This window comes from Oryzias latipes, chromosome 13 (assembly GCF_053564925.1).
Source record: "Oryzias latipes strain Hd-rR chromosome 13, Olatipes_Hd-rR_3.1".
Taxonomy (NCBI): Eukaryota; Metazoa; Chordata; class Actinopteri; order Beloniformes; family Adrianichthyidae; genus Oryzias; species Oryzias latipes.
Window position 1 is genome coordinate 30,914,921 of NC_136249.1, and position 19,386 is coordinate 30,934,306.

The 19,386-nt window shown below is 39.4% G+C and overlaps 1 protein-coding gene across 8 annotated transcripts in view; it reads left to right on the forward strand.

Moving 5' to 3' along the window:
• The window catches only part of nectin1b (nectin cell adhesion molecule 1b), a 216,925-nt gene extending 197,890 nt beyond the window's left edge, over positions 1-19,035 (forward strand). For 6 of the 8 annotated variants that reach the window (XM_078929723.1, XM_078929724.1, XM_078929721.1 and 3 more), the window contains one exon: positions 16,641-19,035. Coding sequence is in view for 6 of the 8 variants with exons in the window: in XM_078929721.1 (XP_078785847.1) it covers positions 16,641-16,877 (237 nt within the window). In the remaining 2 variants the exon portion in view is untranslated. Of the gene's footprint in view, positions 1-12,745; positions 12,794-16,640 lie in introns of all 8 variants that reach the window. The other 2 variants (XM_078929722.1, XM_078929725.1) reach the window with 1 other exon arrangement.
• Positions 19,036-19,386: the final 351 nt, after the last annotated feature.

Below are 19,386 nucleotides of genomic sequence, written 5' to 3' on the forward strand. Positions count from 1 at the left end.
CATATCCAGCCCTAAGGCAGTCATGACTGAGCCTTAACCCTTGTGCTATCTTAGATGACCCCACGCTTACATTGACGTGTTCTCCCTACCATGACAAAGGTGGATAAAGGTGGAAAGATTTCACGTAATCCATGGACACCAGTGAAGATCACAAATCATTGAAGAAAAAGGTTCAGAGCACTGTCTACTGGGTCTAGATGACCCAACTCCCAATGCTAAAGTGCCTAGGATAGCACAAGGGTTACAGTAGACAAATAAGCTCTATATGTTGATTCTGAATAAAAGACATGGACAGGATCTTGGCAGATTAAGGATGGATGTGCAGTGACTATGGGAGATAAGTGCACTGATACACTGAGTCTCTGTTAACTTTACTACTTCCTCCTCATCTCTCCTGAAGATGGTGGCAGAAGGAAAAGGAATTTGGATCCAGAGAAGGAAAGTTTTAATCCTCCTGGAAGAATATGAAGAAGTCTGCCTGATTTGTAGTTTCCACTGAGGTTTTTGGAGGAATCTACGAAAAAGAAATCCAGAAATAAAATCCAACAGTTGATTAGGGAGGAAGCCAGGCAGTAACTTGGACTTAACAGGAAATGTGGTCAAGGACATAAACATGGTCTTCAACGTGGCTCTGACTTGAACCTCCACACAGGCTGGAGCAACCATGTTAACAAGCACAAACTGGAATTCTGTTTAGGAGGAACCAGGTGAGAAGCACAAACTCAAGGAAGAACAGATAGGCCCAAGTAGATGAGTGAGATCTGCATGGTGGAGGAGCATGACGGCATCTCTTCTAGTCAGTGTTTTGATCATAGTGTCATAGATTTATCACAGATTTTGGCTCATTTGTAGTCGGGGGTCACAAAATGCCAGCACTTTACACTCAGTTGCTTTTCCGGGCGGCTGGAAGTTCCAGTTGTACTGAAAAACTCCAGTACTTTTTGTAACATCCACTCGAGTGTTTCCCCAGACTCAAGTCCCACCAACAGCAGAACTGTGAGAAATTGTATAACTGCGCAAGAGATGCTCCAAAGCGCATGAAAGGTTGCAACAGAAGCAAAGTGAGACTGAGGTTCACACACCAGTGTTAAGGCTACTCGTTTAAAATTACAACATTTTGAGTCTGGAGAAAGACAAAGAGTAGAGCATTTAAAGTAGTCTGTTTGGGAAATTTCAAGAATTGAGCTCCAGGCATCCTTAAATAACCCCCCCCCTCCACAACAGTCAATATTGGCTCCACATAACCCCCCAAAGGACATTTTATCTTGTGGGTAAAATCTGAGGTGTCAGACGAAAGCAGTTTTATTAGAATCATGGAAGAAGGTGGACCCTTGAGTCTTCTTTGGAGGATGGGTCAGTTCAAATAAAGGCGTCTGAAGCCTTCAGTTGGTAATGAAACCTATTTTGATTCACACAAAAAAAGTAATTGAATGCCTGACTACTGACACAAATCACATTTTATCACTTTGATGGGGCTGCAAATGCTCAACCAATCAACTATTTTGAATTTTCCAACTCAGCCTTTTTACATTTCAAGATAAGCATACTCTAAATATTTCTAATTTCTGGACTTATTGAGTTATTTTTGGGCCTTTAACACCAGAGATGATAAAAGGAATACTTGAATAACACCTGCTCTTTGACCTTAACTCTGTTAAACTCTGGCCTCCTGCTGATTTTACAGAAATTCAACCTTATCTGCAGCTGATTACCTGGATCAGATGTGTTTAGGCAAATAGGCGCTTGAATGGCAGGTTGGTTGGAAAACATGTTGGACATGTCATGGCCTGGATTCTGACACCACTGGTTTATGCAATCACAGTGAATCAGCTGATTCTGACATGCAGAGAAGTGGCTTTGCAACACATCACTAACGTAAAGTGTTGCATGACTGCACAAGGCTTCACTTGTGGAATTACGTTAATTACGTACGGTTGAAGAGTTACGGTAGTCGAAAGAAGGTCAAAACTGGAGCTAAAGCTCTGGTGTTAAAAGGTTAAGGACTGGATAAATGGGAGCAAATGTAAAACTAGACATCTGCACTTGACTAAAATGGTTTTCACAAAGAGGAAAAAATAAGAGAATCCAAGGGAACAATAAGGGAATCTTCCGGCTCTTTCTACCCTCCTGCAGACCGTTTTTGTTGTTAGGGTTTCAATTTGTGTGAATGCAGCTGTGAGGCCATGAATTTCTGCAGAATTTCAACCACCGCTGTATTCTTGGAGCCAAGTTAAATATTCAAATTTTTGTTGTTAAAAAGAAAAAACGTTTCAATAAAAAAAAATCTTGATTTAGTCTTTATTTTCCTTTTTTATCTCACATCTTTACAAAACATGGGTTATGAATTGGCTTTTTATGTAAAAGAAATACTTAAATAAAATGAATTAAATGAGCCTTTTTTCTGATTTAAAAATAAAATTGAGCATCTTTTTAGTTAGTCCCTTTTCTTACATTTGTTTGATATTTTCGCTTGCCATTAATAAACATGAAGCCTTGTTTGGGCAATGCTTCTCTAAGGTCATGATTCAAATGAGCTCAGACTTCATTCAAATCCTGCATCGATTTTTAAAGTAAAATTTTCTTTAAATTCAAGAGGTTCTTTCTTTTTATTTCACATTTGCACAGTCAGACAAAAGACCTCATTTAAACTAAAAGCTTTGGCAAAGGTGGCGCTCTGACTGAGGTCACTGCCATTTCACTGTTTCTAGTTTTGTGGATTAAAAACATTTTTTTTCTTTCCTTTCGGTGGTTCTGTTCTTCAGAGTGGGCGGATGTTTCTTTGAGGGGCCCGTGAAAGTGCAGAGTTGGGTTAAAAGTTGTTGGAGTGAGCTACTTTGTTGGATTTCCAACCATTTTCTGCCATTGTTCTCGTGTTTGTAAACTGTCCGCCGCCACAAGTCGACCTGTGGCAAACAGCGCGGGCTCAGTTACAAAACCTGTTTGGTTTCGTCAAAGCAAATGATGAATCTGAGTTTCCACTCTGAGGATCGCAGTGGCTCTCAGTTATTTTTTATTTTTTTTATGCCTTTGTGTTCGCTTTCAGCGGCAAACACATATGGTTGTGGCTGATCTCTTCCTACGACATGTGGCGTGTGATTTTCCAGTTTTGACTTGAAGAACCACTTTTGATTTTGACCTCTGACCTTTGGAAACAGTGCCATCTTGAGTCTTGGTTTGTGATTACAGCAAAAGAGGAAGATGTGGTCTAATAGGCGCCAAAAGGCCTACCGTTAGCTTAACCTTTGACCTTTAGAAAGACCATTTGAAGTCAAAGTTTGCACTATTATAGCAAGCTTATCTTGTTCAACACAATCAATGTGAAAAAAGCTAAACAAGTGGTTCAAATTTCAAAATGCTTCATGATGTCTTCATTCATTAGAGGATCTTATCACAATGAGATCCTCGAGCTAAAGAAAAATGTTGTTTTACCGTCAGTCACTAAACAAAGTAACTGTTGTTTACATTAACCTCTTAAGACTTGAGGCAATAGTGGAACTAACCGTCTACACACGTAGTCACAGTGCCCCAGTTAAGCAGAGTTAAGTACTAATACAACCCAAAATGTGATGTCCATGTATGTGGACACCAGGTCGTAACCCTTGTGCTATCTTAGATGACCCCGCCCTTCCATTGACGTGTTTTCCCTACCATGACAAAGGTGGATAAAGGTGCAAAGATTTCAAGTAATCCATGAACACCAGTGAAGATCACAAATCATTGAAGAAAAAAGGTTCAGAGCACTGTCTAGTGGGTCTAGATGACCCAACTGCCAACGTTAAAGTGCCTAGGATAGCACAAGGGTTAAGAGGTTAAAGTATAATTATAAGTCAATCATGGATTTGACCTCTGACATCTAATGCAACATCCATCAGAACCTCAACTTTTGACCTTTAGAAACACCATTTGAAGTCAAAGTTTGGCCAAAACAGCAAAGTTCTTTTGTTTAACACAATCACTGTGCCCCTCCGCCCAGAAAAAAGCTAAAAAATTAAAGAAAAGGTTGTGATGTTGTCATCCATTAAAAAGATCTCATTTTGTAGTTTCACTTACAGTCACTCAACAAAGTGTAACTGTTTACATTAAGAATTAATCAAATGTCAATCATGGATTTGACCGCTGAAATTTAAGGCGACCTCGATTAGAACTGTGAATTTCCCTTCACAAGCAGGAACTCAGCTACAATTGAGCTCTGTTTGAAAACAAATAAATGCAATGAAGTTATATTTGATTTGAACAGTGTTACTGTGGTATAGATATTAATCTTTTTTCCTATTGGCGCTCATTTTCATCAGCCCCAAGGATGCCACAATGGCAGAAAGCCTGAAGCTACGTTCACACCGGGACGAATTTGTTTAACGCCTTCTGACTAAACAAAGGGCACCAATGAGAGTGTGCACACCGACGCGAAGAAACGCCACGCGTCAAAGCAGCAAAAAAAAAATGCCTCGGGTTCGTTTTTTTTTTTTTGACGCCTCGCGTCGAAATCTATTCGACCAATGAAAATGGCGCTTTTGCACACGTGTCTGGAGCTTCTGAAGTTACAGTAAAACACCACTGGGGGGCGCTCAAACACAAAACTGCCTTGCTGAGCACACATACAAGCGAAGAAGATAGACGCCGAGTAGCGTCTACACTGCCGCGAGGAAATAATGACGGACATTCTAAAATATCCCCGAACCAAGCACCAGTTGGAGCTACTGGTGCTTGAAATATTCATGTTTTCTTTGTATTATTCTGACAAGCGCGTAAATACTTGCTCTCTTCTTCTGAGTGAAAAGCGACTTTAAGAAGCGTAAAGTTGCGCAGCGCCACCTTGTGTACAGGAGTGTTTCTGTTTTACATTAAGCGCCATCTAATGTCAGGGAATGAAATTGCATGTTCGCTCGGCTCATCGTCAGCGAAAATCGCCTGGGTGTGAACACAAAAAACGTGGCGAAAAACGCTGGCGAATGACGCCTGGCGAATATTCGTCCCGGTGTGTACGGGCCTTTAAGCTGCGTTCACACCCCCCTAGGCAAAGCGCGTTCCAGCAACCATTTTTATGGAAAGTCTATGAATCGCTCATAAATGCCTGTTTTGGGCTTCTGCTTTCAGAACTCTCGCGATCACACATAGAAATGCATGTTTATACGACCGTTTCTGGGTTCTAGATACAACATGCGTGGCCACTGAACATGCATTGCAAGTTAAACAAGGTCGAACCTTGACCAACCAGAGTCTTGGATTTGGCAGTGGCATGGCACTTTTAACTCATGGAAGTGCCACCTGTGTGAAAAAATTGATAGGACATTTTAATTATTGCGGTTTGTGCCCAGCCAGAATTAAATTAAACCAATTCTTTCATATATCAGAACAGAGCTGTGAAAGAAAAGGTCTGGAGAAAGATTCACAAGATTTGCACCACTGCGACATTTTGCACCAAGCCTCTTAACCAGTAGACACGCGCTAGTTAACAGTATAAAAGGAAATAGAAGAAGAAGCCCCTCCCTGCTTGTCCAGTGTGAACACCATGGACTAAATGCATGTCAAATACACTAAAGTCATAGCTTCAGAGTTCATCAGCCTCACAAAGGCAGCCATTTTGAATTTAAACATGACAAAGCACATTTCACAACAAAACAGAATCAACTGTATTTATAACCAACACAACAAAGTGATATTTAATCTAACTTATATGAAAAAATTATCAAGAAACTACTTTTGAAAAATAAATAAATAAATAAAGGGACTGCAAGTGAACCAAAGAGGAAATGCAACCAATAAAACGGAGATATCAAAAAACACAAAAGGAGAGCAGTTTCATGCTGGATCAAAGGCTTGGGAGCTCAAAAGGATTGTAAACTGTGTCCTCAGTTGTGGCTTCGGGGGCCTGACAGGGGTGGGGGCTGGCAGAGGCAAGGACAAGTGAATGCCGCCCGCAGCTTTAACTTGGTCTTCAAACCAGCTCACACTGACACAAACATCCTTTTTACTACCACAGCGGTAGAAATAGTGCAACACAAAAATGAAGCCTTTGAAGCTCCTTCGTCTGCATGTTTGTTCACTTTAGTGGAGAAAAAAATGAGGTGCCATTTTTCTTTCAAACTCATTTTTGCAACTAAGGAAATCTAGTCAGAGAACAGTTTCAATGCTGATGGAAAACGTAGAGAATCGGGTTTCTGGCGTTGGCCTGCTGCACGTACATGTGGAAAAAGTGTGGCGAGGAAATGTTTGCATAAGCGAGACTTTTAAAACCTGCCCCATTGATTGGCTTGCTGATTTACATCTAGCTCCTGACATGTCTTTTGATTTTTGGGTGAATGCAGCCCACAGCTCAGATGGTGCGGATATAAATCAAAAGAGTGAGGTCAATAAATCCAATTACTCTTCATTTAAAGATAGGAGCAAATCTAACTTCTAATTTGGGACATAACGGCTCAAAACAATCAATAAAAAAAGTTACCAGTGTAAGTTTAGATGATAAAACTTAAATAATTTCCTTAAATGTATCCTTAAAATAATCTTGTAACTCGTTGCATTACTGTGAAATTGTGTCCAAACAGGAGTTTTGGCTTCGCCTTAGATTTCTCCGTTTACATTCTAAGTAGAGGTTCCTGGTAATCATTGCCACATGCAAAACAATTATTGAGCCTTGAACACAGAACCATGTCAGATAATGTTTCTCAGAATAAATGTATATTTGAACCTTGACAGGGGCAGGAGATTCAAGGTCAATGCTGGTTTGTGGTAGAAAACGATTTTTAGAAGAGCACTCAACAATTCCTGGACAGCTGTCATTCTTTATGTAGCACCATATTTAATGGTATTTACAGGTCATCTGTATTTACAGGGTCAGCTGCAGGTTAAGGCTGAGCTGTGAAATTCGAATGGGTTTATTCATAAAAGGTCCTGTTTGCAATGGACGTTGCTTCGAGGTGGTATAAAGGCCAATCAACACCAAACTGAGCTGAAATTATGAGAATTGTTCATCCACTTGAGTTCAGACCTTTTCAAAATGTCCAATTCTTCTTGATGGAGGTTAATATCAGGCCTTAAAGAACCACTCCCATAATCTTTTGGTCTATTGTAGAAGCAGTCGTCTTTTAATTATGACTATGACCATTTTAGCCAAAATCCAACAACCTTTTTAGGACTTATTTTCTGTTAAGCAGCAATAGTTCAATAGAAAGTTAACTCTGAGCTTTGGGCAGGAATATTGATGTGAAGCAACCCCGCCCACCTTCCCATCACCCATAAGTAGGAGATCTTTGACTACATGTTTTCACAATAACTAATGTATCAAATATATATAAAAAATATGCCCATAAATCCAATTTTAAGTTTCATTTATTTTTTTTATGTAATTTGTATTTGAACAGGGACAGAACACATTAGTGAACATTTTGGTAAATGTGCCAATGTTAGCTGCAAATCAAATTTTATACCACAGTCTCTGGGTAAGTTGTAGATTTGCCAACAACAAACAACAACACATAAAACCGACAATAAGAATGACTGATAATACAAAATAAGTAGGATCAGTAAGATTTGAAGGGTAAAATAGAGTGGTCTCTACACAAAAATGACATGTCAATTGATACATTATAATACCAGAACCATTCCAACAGTCATGCATCCAATGGTGGCATACAATATTGACATTTGTGGGTTCATGCAGTTCATGCAAACTGTTTGTTGTTTGACTTTAAGCCGGATTTTAGGTGGCTTCTGAAAAGTTGGACACTCTCTTGGGATGAAGCCATATATGTCCTCTATCATGAGAAAAATGCCACAAGAACATATTAAAAACACTAGGAAAAACGAATTGCATCCGAGTGGGTCTTTAAGAGTGACTAACAGATCACCGTTTTTTTGTAAAATTCCCCTGTTGAAGAAGCAAAGGGTGACAGCAGGGAGAAAAGCTTAAAAAAAACCTGACTTAAGACGTGTTTGGCTTCTCTCTTTTGCAGCCACATTCAGGAACACTGTTTGTCTCCTCAGCACACGTGCCTGCTCACTTCTGCATGTACACTGGCATTTGTACGTGTACATATGTGCATGCTGTTGACCTTTGTTTGCCTGGAGTGACGGTGGAATTTAACTCAGTCTGATGCTGCGCTGCAGCTCCTGCTGTGCTGCAGTGTCCTGCTCTAGATTGGCAGGTTCTGTTGCTGTTTGTTCAGGTGAAGGTCACATCTGGTGGGGAGGGGGGGGGGGGGTTCTGCTCTTTACTGTCTGTGCTGTCCTTTCATTTCTGTCCTACTCTGGACCTCCACCTCTAGAGTCTTTTTCCAGCTGCTGTGGTCCTCAGACAGATTCTCCAGGCCTGCTTCTTGTCAGACCTCCTTGTCAGGTTGGACAGGCCTTCCTGCAGGTCTGCATCTACTAGCTAGTTTGCCACACTGGCTTTCCTTGGCCATCTGCCCACCTTTTATTTATTACCTGGCCTGGCAATTGCTAGATTTGTTGAATGAACATACTGGAGATGCGGTGTCTCATGAACAACTCTCCTGAGCTTTTAGAAGACAAAGATGCATTATTGACACAATTTCAGATCATTTTTTAGCAGAGTACGATAGAAGTGTCTAGTATTCATTTCCTCATTGTCAGGTCATCATTTCTGCTTTTTTCTTTGTCACCGGTTTTGTTTCTCCATAGTTTTTTTTTTTTATGTTTGAGTTTCTTTAGTAAATATTTTAGTTTCTGTTTAGTCTCATGCATTTTTGGTCCTACACCAGTTCCTGACACACCTATTTACTTATTTAGGAACCTACACCTTTAGGTTGCACCCTTGGCAGTAGATTGTAAAATACTGGAAATCCCTAAAGTCTCAAAGGACCTATATGCTTTTCTTAAGCCTTTTATTTTAAACAATATCCAAATATATGATACGAAATTACCCTTGGCACACAAAATAACACATTTTTTATTGAACATGAGTTTTTGTTAACCTCATTTTCCTACCCGCAACTAAGACAACTCGATCTCTGAGGCACCGTCTTTCTGTCCTCGTGGGTGCTATTCCGTGACGTCAACCTCGGCGGTGTGTCTGCGTCTCACCCACGGCACTTATGTATTATCTGCACACACTGTACATAGTATTTGTGCGTAGTCAGTAGGGAGCCAGTATTCAAACCTTACCAACAGTGAGAGTGTGGCATAACGCCACCATACGACAGCATCATCCTCATATCATAGGTGCATGCAAGTTACATTATATTATCATGATAGACACACATGAGTATCCTGCGCTCCTGGCTGTTCTTCTTAACATTCATCTATACCCAGACAACGAAAACCCTGTAGCGATGCATGTAAATAAAGCTTAAGCTTGTGTTTGTTCTGCAGATGGAGACAAGAGGTTTAAGGTCCTACAACATGCAACTTTTTTGAGCTTTTATAAGTGTATTATAATGTTAATTCCTCACCAAAAAAAACTACCCCAAAGTAGTATTTTGATCCATGCATCACTGCTCTTTCTTCTAAAAACCTGCGCTCTGAGCACCAGCTCCTCCCAACTCACAAAAACAAGCGGTTTCTCACATTGTGACGTAGATAAGTGAGGACCAGCCCCATCCAGGAAGAGTCCTTGTGTCAGCACCGCCCCCAGGCTAACACACAAACACACTTTCTCCATGGAGCAAGCGGTGATCAGCTAAACGCTTTCCTTTTATATGAACAATATGGATGCCCATCTTTGAAAACATTTCAGATGATGTTTGTTTTCGGTGGCAAGACACAGGCACACTGCTGAGGCAGACTCTAGGTCGACATCATGAAAAGGGCGACACCCACAAGGAGGGAAAGTCTTATTTCCCTCTTTAGTCTTTAGTTTGCCAAAGGTAATATATTATCATAAATATGGATATAGTTTACTCTGAAAGCTTTAAGAAAAGCATGATACAGACCCTTTAATGGGGAAAAAAGCAGGGGCGAGGGGGTCAACTCAACAGCCCCTTCCTGCTTGACCAACCAACCCTGTCACTGCCCTAACAAAACAATAAATACAATTACAAACTAAATTCAGCTTAAAATCCTCTGCACATAAAATTTTTACATGGGAGTTAATTCAGCCAGCCCCTAGTGGTCATTTGCGGAACTGCAACATTTTGTACTGTGTGTTTTCCCAAGTTTGTGTCGTTTTAGGAACAAAATATGAAGACTTGACTGTAACACATAATAAAATGTTATTCGTTATATGTATTGAGTGCATGAAAATCTGCTCACCCTAACCTGCTGAGGAAATTAAAAAAATGCGATTCAACAAATAACATTTTGACATGAAAAATAACTCACCGCTGTCATCTTATGATGTGTTTCTCTTTTTTTCCATTAGTTTATAAGTGAAAGAAAATCGGTTTTGTCTGAAATATTTCCTGTTGGATGTGATAATTGAAAAAAATGTGTTTCATTTAAAAGCTATTTCCATCAATAATAAAGTGGTTTCTTGGAAACAACACGAAGGCAGTTACCAATTGTATGACAATAATTAAACTATTATATTTATGCAGTATTAGTGTTTAAAATTAACTTTTTTATATGTTGTTGTGAGCCCAAACCTTAACATAAAAATGTAAAGACTAAACTGCTCACTGATGCTGTTGACATTGTTTCTAAAATGTGTTCACTGAAATATGCCCTAAAAATGTGTCTTATGACTATTTATTGTTGAGAATTTCCATTAAAGTCGAGCTCTTTACCCTCTTTTTTCTTTTACTTTTCATTTCCTACAAGCCAAGAATTTTTATAACGATCTATTCTTGGCATTCATTTTAGCTCATTTCTTGTTATTGAAGATAATGACAGAGATAATCACAACTCCGGCCCGGAGCTGGTGTAATTCTTGAAATCTGAATAAATCTCCAAACGTCTTCCATTAAAGACCTTCTTTGCATTTAATTTCTTTTCAAAACCATAAGAGGTTGTCAGAAAGGCCAATAACCTAAATCATCAAAACGCCTGGGCTCGCTGCCCAGAGTTTTTATGGAGAAACTCTGCAGTAACACAGCGTAGGATCAGTGGAGGTGAAACAGACCGCAGCCATGAAAAATGTATGGACAAACAAAAGCTACCCAACTAACAGCACTGCTTAGACTTTCAAATTATTTTGATGAACACAACCAGGAAGATACAGCTCTGTAAAATTTTATAGAAACATTTAATCCGTAGAGAGATTTTATTTTGCAAAAACTTTGGTTTTCCCAGTTACATAAGGAAAAATAACCTTTAGTTTATAGACGAACTTCAAGACCACACCCCCTAAGATCATCTCTTTATTTTCTATCTTCTGAGAAAAACCTGGAGAATGGGCACTTTAAAAGAGCATCTCTAAAATGTCACCCTGTGTGGAGTGAAATAAAACTGTCCATTTATCGACATGATACTACATTTTTCATAAATGATTACCCTGACATTTTAAGAAATGTGCAAATGTTCCCTCCTTCGATGAAAAATGAAAGGGCCAGGAAATGCAAACGACCATAGCTGCTCCTGTGTCGTCGCAGTAAACGTTCACCGCAGTCTGCTCTTAGTTTAGCTTTAAAGCTACAAGGACTTCTGTCGGAACACAAACCAAACACAACGTTTGTGCTTTCAGATTGTTACTGTAACTGTTGTTATGCACAACAAACTCACAACCACAAACAAATCAATTCAGAGGATTTGCATAAAAACCACTTTGAAGCCACAGCATTAGTTTGAAACGCTCAACTCTAGAATGAAACCAAGTCATTCATGTGCCAGCAGCTGGATGCTTTTGAGTCTGTAGATGAAACATTAAAGTTGAACTTTTAGGGTTGATAAAGGATTCAAATTATTTCCTTTTTCACAGTGGTGTAGTGGTCAGCACTTGCCTCACAGCGTGAAGGCCCTGGTTTGAATCTCAGCTGTGGAGTTTGCATGTTCTCCCTGTGCATGCATGGGTTTTCTACCAGGAATACGGCTTTCTCCCCCCCATCGAAAAATGGGCTTTATATGTTAATGAGTTACTCTAAAGTGTCACTAGGTGTGTGAGTGTGTGTGGCATTGATTGTGTACCCTGCAACAGACTGGCGACCTGCCAGGGTACCCTCCCTTTGCTCAACAGGCTCCGGCAACCCTGTGAAGAAGTATAGCAGATTAAGAAAAATATTTGTAGAAATATTCGTAGAAAATACGTTGGACGTATGGCAATGACGTCAATCAGCCCTTTTTCAAGTTCTTGGATCATGAGCCCTCATAAAGTTCTATCACATGTCACACACTTTCTGACTTGCAGAAATTAAAATTGCAAGAAGTTGAGTTAGAGCCACCTACCATTGAGTCAAAACAATGTTCAAAACATAACACAAGAGAAGCAAACCCAAAACTTTTGTGGAAGATCCTCCATGCGTCAACAAAAATTAGCTTTGCTGTTCTCACTGTCTCCAAAATGCAGATCATGTGCAGTTTTCTTGCACATCTGTGGCTGTGCATGAAAGCTTATCTTCATACATGTTCACCTCTCCTCTCCTCTCATTTGTCTTCTTCAGCTCTGCTGTAGTCGTGTCACTATCATCCCTCACTGTGTGATTTACCAGGTTTCACCCATTTTTTTTATCCACATGTTCACCTGAATGCAGTTTCTGAATTCTTGGACTCATTCCTCATGTTCAATATTCTCCATGTTGTGATCTGGCAGGTTTTTTTTTGTGTGTGTTAAACTGACATCCACGAGTGCATGTTTTGTGCTGTGGATACAATAAGTTAAAGTTTTGTTGTGGTTTTCTTGCCTACACCACATTTTTAGAGTCGGACTCATCGTTTACGTAGATGTAGAGATGCTTGAGGAACATCCGTAAGTCTTCTTCCATTTTCATTCTTTTATTTTGCACGTTTTTTAAAGTCATTTCATCATTCCATCTGGTTATTTGAGCTAAAAAAAAATGCAATGTATCTCCAAGAAGAAAACTTTGTTGAGTAAAACAGGATGACAGATGTTTGTGTTCTTTTTTTCTACCTTTTAAAATTGGAAACTCGCTGTGTAAGGGGGTTTCTAAAAAGCTTTAATGGTTATTTTCCTGAAAATATACTTCAAAAGAAGATTCTCTGGGATTTCTTTGAACTGGTCTCCTCTAGGAAGGAGTTTATGGAGTTCAAAAAGAAAAGAAAGGTTTCCATTTAATGTGGTTTCTCTGAAATCAAAACAGAATGTAAGTCATACAAAGAAACTCAAAACAAAAGCTTCTGTAAAACTTTTTTTTTCATGCGTTACTCTCATCTGTTCTTCCTTAACATGTTTATGCTATCAGCATACTTCCAGCAGGCAGACCTACTGCTGTTTATTATTTGACTTTTCAGCATAACAGCAGTTTCTGATGAGTGTTTGGGGTCAGCGTCCTTTAGAAACGTCTTTTTTGTGGCCAAACTTCAACTGTGCAGCTGAAAGAATGACGAAAAGCTTGAGAGTCCAACACTTTCTGTTCTTTGGATGAATTTCGTCACTTGTACACCATCAGAATTCTTAAACAACCCTGTCTTTGTGTTATATGACAACTTAGCTCTTCTTATTTTTACCCCAAAGTTAGCATTAAGTGAATATTATAGTCCAAAGCTGTTAAAAGGTATCTGTAACATAGTTTCAAATCTATTGTATAATCTTCTTTTGCAGCTTTCATGCAGGTCAGGCCAATTGACTCAAGATGCAGTGTCAAATTCTATTTCTCTTAAATTTGTCTGTTTTTACATCAGAATGTTTTTTTTAAATGGTCACATAGCATTCATTGTAAAGGGATGCTGCCTGAAACTGTCCACATTGGATCAATTTTCACTTTTGCTGAAGCTAGGCCTCCTCTGATTGGTTCCAAGGGCATGACACACTTGCTGTGCTTTAGTTGGTTTAGGGTTCAGAGGTGGAACCCACTGTTGTCTCTAGGTACACAATTGCAGATGAGCAAGAAGAGAATCTGAAAACCAAATATTAGTCTACAGATACATGTGTAACTATTCCAACTTTGAGAACCCTGCAAGTATACGTTCATATAAACAGTTATCCCTCTACAGAAGATTAGCATCTTCAAATCAAAGGTATAGGTTTTTATAAACAGTCTAGAAAGGTACGTAACCACAAAAAGATTTAAAAAAATCACGATGTTATAAAAGAAACTTTAAACTGTCCCTCAAAATTTGAAACAATGAAAAATGAATTCTGTGCTTTGAGGTATTCATCTACAGTGTTTTTAAGGATTTTGAAGCATTGGTTTTGGCTCAACAGTCATGTTTTCAATCAGAAGCCCAGATTTAAAACCTTCAATGACCAATTTCACTCTGACAAGAAGGAGGAGGAAGCAAATTAAGTAACAAAAATGCAATTATCATCCCAGGAAAATCTTCCTTCCCTCCTACACCGATGCATGCAGGGGCGTAATTCATTTTAAAAAAGCAAGATTTATAACATTAAATCAGCCTTTATGTCTTTAACAATTTCCCTTCAAAACACAGCAGCAACACGAGACTCATAACTTTCTCTGCTCTGTAAAATAGGACAACCACCCCTGGTGTCCTACAGTCAGGTAACTGGACTCCCAGGATCATCTCCATGTTGAGAAACACCCTGAGAGACTCAGCGTGCAAAGCTCCTTAAAGATCTAAAGCCAATATTGCTTTGCCATTTGAGCTGGAAGCACAACATTCTTCTCGTCGGATGAGCTGTCAAACAATGGACCCTTGAAGCTTTGTGATGCAATGGCAGAACAATGGGCACTCTTGTTTTGCAAAGATTGATTGTGGCAGGAATGCAAACGAGTCACTTCTACAAAGTCTGGTGGGAAGAATGCCTCAAAGATTTCTGTCTGCATGTGGCATCTGTAAGACGCAGGCTCTCAGTCATTCAGGTCACAGTAATCCAGGGAAGCTGCACTTCTTTTCAAAGTGCTTTACATCCCATTCAAAAGGCTTTTCCAGTAGCTTTGCTCTAAAATTTTTTGTTTCATTTTATTATTGATGTGGATGATAAAGGGCTGCTTCTGCCATTGTTCACATAGAAGTCCCCATTGCACCACAAAACTCCGGCAACACCCCTCCTCTACTGAATCTATTTAATCATTTAATGAATTATTTAGGCAACCCGATAAAAATCCAGACTGAGATGTCAGAGCCTCCTCTGTTTCCACACTTGTTTGACATGGAAAGTAACTGTTAAAGCGTTGCTGCTGAACTTCCATTAAAAATGGCTGCCTGAGAGTTCTCTCTCAGCAGACATATGGCCCATTTAAAGCCACAGCTGCTGCTGTTATGAATTGCTTGAACAATTTGATCTTTTAGCATTATAGAGAATTAAAAAACAAAACAAAAAACCCAAATAGGTTAATCCATCTAAATTATGCAAGCAATCATCTTCCTGAAAATTCCTCCTGAATCCGAGGTTGCAGAATAAATAAAACCCAATTTCCATCTGTTTGGTTCGATAACAGTGGCAAACTTTCCAGAGACACTGGAAGTGGTGCTCATTAGTTCTCAGCTCAAAGGTTGTTGTTGTGTTGGGAACGAGTCGATTCCATTGACTGGTTTGAGAACTGGACCTAGTGAGCGTGACGTCACCCGCAGAAATGGCTTACCATCGGCTCTTTTCATAATTCATTCTTTTTAGTTGCCATTTTTTTGCAATATAGACGCCGCCATATTGGAGCCAGACGACATCAGTAGCAGTGATTTTTCCAAGTCAGTCTAAGTCTGAGTCACATAGTTTGTTGCCAACCACTCTTACCAATCAGAATTGAACTTGTTGGAAGTCGTTACATGAAATCTGTCAATCAAACACTTTGAACGCTGGATGTGGAGGCCAGCAGCTCCACCGACTTTAACGAGTTTATCTGATTGGTCAGTTTATAATTCGAATAGCTTGCATACAGAAAAAAATATAATGAAAAAATTGTTGAACCATTGACTGTAAGTTAGAAGTGGACTAAGTGACACCCCCAAGACAAGTTAAGGTTAAGGGTTAAGAAAATTCATGAATGGATATGTTTGTCAAAATGAGCATTCTAACCGGCAAACCCTTTTAACTTGTTGTTGCAAATCCGCATTTTCTGTAGTGCAAGTTTTTCCAAGTCATAAACTGGCCATTCAGATTCCTCAATAACAGTATGTGGTCTTGCATCAAATGTGCAAAATGTTTAAAAGACAGAGCCTGCTTTTAAATTGGAAGAGGCGTGGTCTTCCAACATGATTGGCAAGAGTGGTTGCCATTGAAATGACAATTTAAACCAATCGGACCAATCACTGCTAACTGACATTGTCTGGCTCCAACATGCTGATGCCCATATCATAATAAATGGGCAACCAAATTAACTGAAGTTTGTTGGAGTCGGTAGTAATCTATTTTCCATTGGTGATTTCAAACTCACTCGGTCCAGTTCTCATATACAGACAGTGACTGGGATATATTGTCGGGGGTTGGTTCATCATTGTTGGAGGAGTATGTGGGAGTTCAGTTCAAACGTGATGGAAGAATGGTGCAAATACAATGGTGTGTGGAAGGTTTTCTTTTTAAAAAAACTTAATTTGCCAAGCTGAAAAATGTTCCTGTCATACATGTCATGAGTTTACAAGTTTTTCAAAATCTTCTTTTCTGGCTTTTTGTTCAGAATATGATGAGCATGGATGTGTGGTCATTGTACTTCTTTTATCTTCTCTGTCTTCTGTAGGACCCGGGGAGGCATCCAGAGGAGCTGAACGCAGCTGAATACATGAGCTACCAACGCGCCTGCAATGCGGAGCCCCATCCCGAGTCCCTGCCCGCTCCCACCTACCCTCCTGTTACCTTCCTGCCCCAGCATCCCTATGCTCAGCAGCCCTCCAACGAGCCCATGTATTCCAACACCAGCTTCCCGGCGCACGGCCCCCGAGCTCCCTTCACTTTCCCCAAAGAGCAATCCGTGTAACTCCTCAAGAGGCAACTCGACGGCGCCACCAACACTTTCTCTGCTGAGCATCCACCGCTCACCTACAGTCTTCCAGCCCCTAGATCTCCTGCCGTCCCCTGTGATGTGTGCTGTAGGACCCCCCCCACCCCCACCCCCACCCCACCCGTGATGCTAGTCACTACCAACGGCTCACCTCCACCACTCTTGCCTTCACCCCTCACGTGCCCACTCATCCTGTCCGCTGCTTCTATCGCTCCCTCACCTCCTTTTGCTTCTTTGCCAGCCTTCCAACCGTGTACAGAAAGAAACCCACTTTGTTCTCTTTCCTTTTTCTTTTCCACCTTTTAGCGCTGCGTGCTTCTTTTGTTCGTGTTCTCTTTGTCCGTCGATCATATGCTTGCTTCTTTGAAAGTCATATACTGTACTGTACGTGTGATCTGGTGGAAAAAAAAGCAAATGAAATGTCATGTAATTTGTAAAACTGACTATTAATCTACGATGACATGGACTACCCAGTTAATTACAGTTAACGACGGGGTTGGTATGTGAAGTGTGAATTGGCAGGTTTTTCAACTGAATCCTTCATACCCCTTTACGATCGCTCTGCTATGATGACTCTTGGCTTTTGGGGCTTTTGGAGGAGAATGTCACCCTCATTAGGTGCAAAGCAAAAAAAAGGGCTTGAGATTCAGAAGTATTGACTCTCTCCCTAAGTACAATAATCCATCCTGATCATTACGTTATCTATCGGTAGTTACGAAAAATAAAACACATTTTCAGTCATTTGCTTCCAAACCAGCGTTTACATTGCAACAACCTCATTTGGTGGGAAACAGAAAAAAGGAGTTTGGTCTTTGGCGCTGTGCTACACTTTCCCAGTTTACATTATCGCTTTAGCTTATGCTGTTTTTTCCATATCTTTATGAAAAAGCTTGAGTTTGTTGCAGAAACTCAGGTTCTGTGTGGGTCCTTTTCATTGGCGATCTTGTGCAACAGTTTTCCTCAAAGCAGGTGTTGAAGGTGAAGACAATCACATTTTTCAAAGAAATTAGTCACTTTTGTCTTTTTTTTTAAGTTTCTTTTCATAATTTAAATAGAGAAAGGCTTTTCAAGGACAAGTCCGCATGTTTACTATATTTAAATGTTATTTTGGGGGTGTGATTTGTACTAATAAAGCAAAAAGACGCAGAAATGAAGAGTGAAAAGAGAAGCTTGCAGTATTTTTTTAGAGAATGCTTAGCTGTAAAACAATAGCACTTATTTTTAGAGGTTATGATATACTTTGTTGATTTCATACCATTCATAAGCTAACGTGCTTGACAAGCCAATTTCAGGATACTGCCTCCTACACACATGCCCTCCAGACACCGCAAATTTTCATAAACTGACCGTTCACGATTTCTGTTATTGCCATGTCAGATGTTTGTAAAAAAAAAAAAGATTAAAAACTTGTGTTTGTGCTTAATGTGAAAATTAAAATCCTTGCGATGTTGAAAGGTAACTTAGTGTTTACTCATAACGGTGGTGGTATTTGGGGGATAAGGGTAAAAAAAATAGTGTGAGACTCTCTCCCATGCTCACCTTGTTGTCTTGCAATGGCTCGATGTGTGTGCTAGCATTTAGTTTCAGAAGTGGTCTCCGCTTTGAACCACTGAAGGAGTTTGTTATTGCTGTACCCACTGTATAGAAAAAGAAAAACACTGAAACACATCTTTGTCTTTTTGTGACACATTTATTATTCATGACATCCCTCCTTGCCAGTATTTTTTATTTGTTATTATATCGGTGGAAATGCTGTCTTGGAAGCATTCACTGGATTATTTTTTTGAATGTCATTAAAATGTCATTTTTCTGTTTTTGTCTTTTAACCTTTTTAGCTTGTTGTTTTGTAAAATGGAACTATGTAGCTTTAATTTTTCATATTTTTTACCACTTACATTTATACAAACCCACTGCACATTTGTTTTGATGACTATTGTATGATACATGGGAAGGACAAAAGCAGAGTAATGATTAGCCTCATGAGCTCCTCCCAAACTGAAGTAATGAAATGATGTGAAAATGTTTTTGTTTTTGTTTTTGCTTTTCAGGTTATGTTTGTTGTAATTAATAACAATGTGTCTGAAGTGTTGGAAAAAAATGTCATGCAGTTTAACATTAAACTTCACAAAGTATCCGTGGTTTTGTGGATGGTTTTTATTTTTCTTCTCCCCGTTGGCTTCAGATTACACAAATAATTACCTAAATTGTGCTCTTAGAAAGAAAGATGCCCTTTGTTGTCTTTCTCCGTGAAGTCACAAAGTTGTCTTTTGAAAGCTGATTTAATTTTGCAGGCAGTTGCAGGCATCCACAACATATCTGCACTGCCGAAGCTGAATCTTAAGATAATAAAAATACCCTTGTTTCAAGAAAAAATTGTTTTATTGAGACAGTTTTTGGATAATAAAAAAATCTAAGTTTAAGGAAACATTTCTTTTTAACTAGAATTTTTTTCTTAAAATTAGAATTATTGGTAAGATCGTTTTTC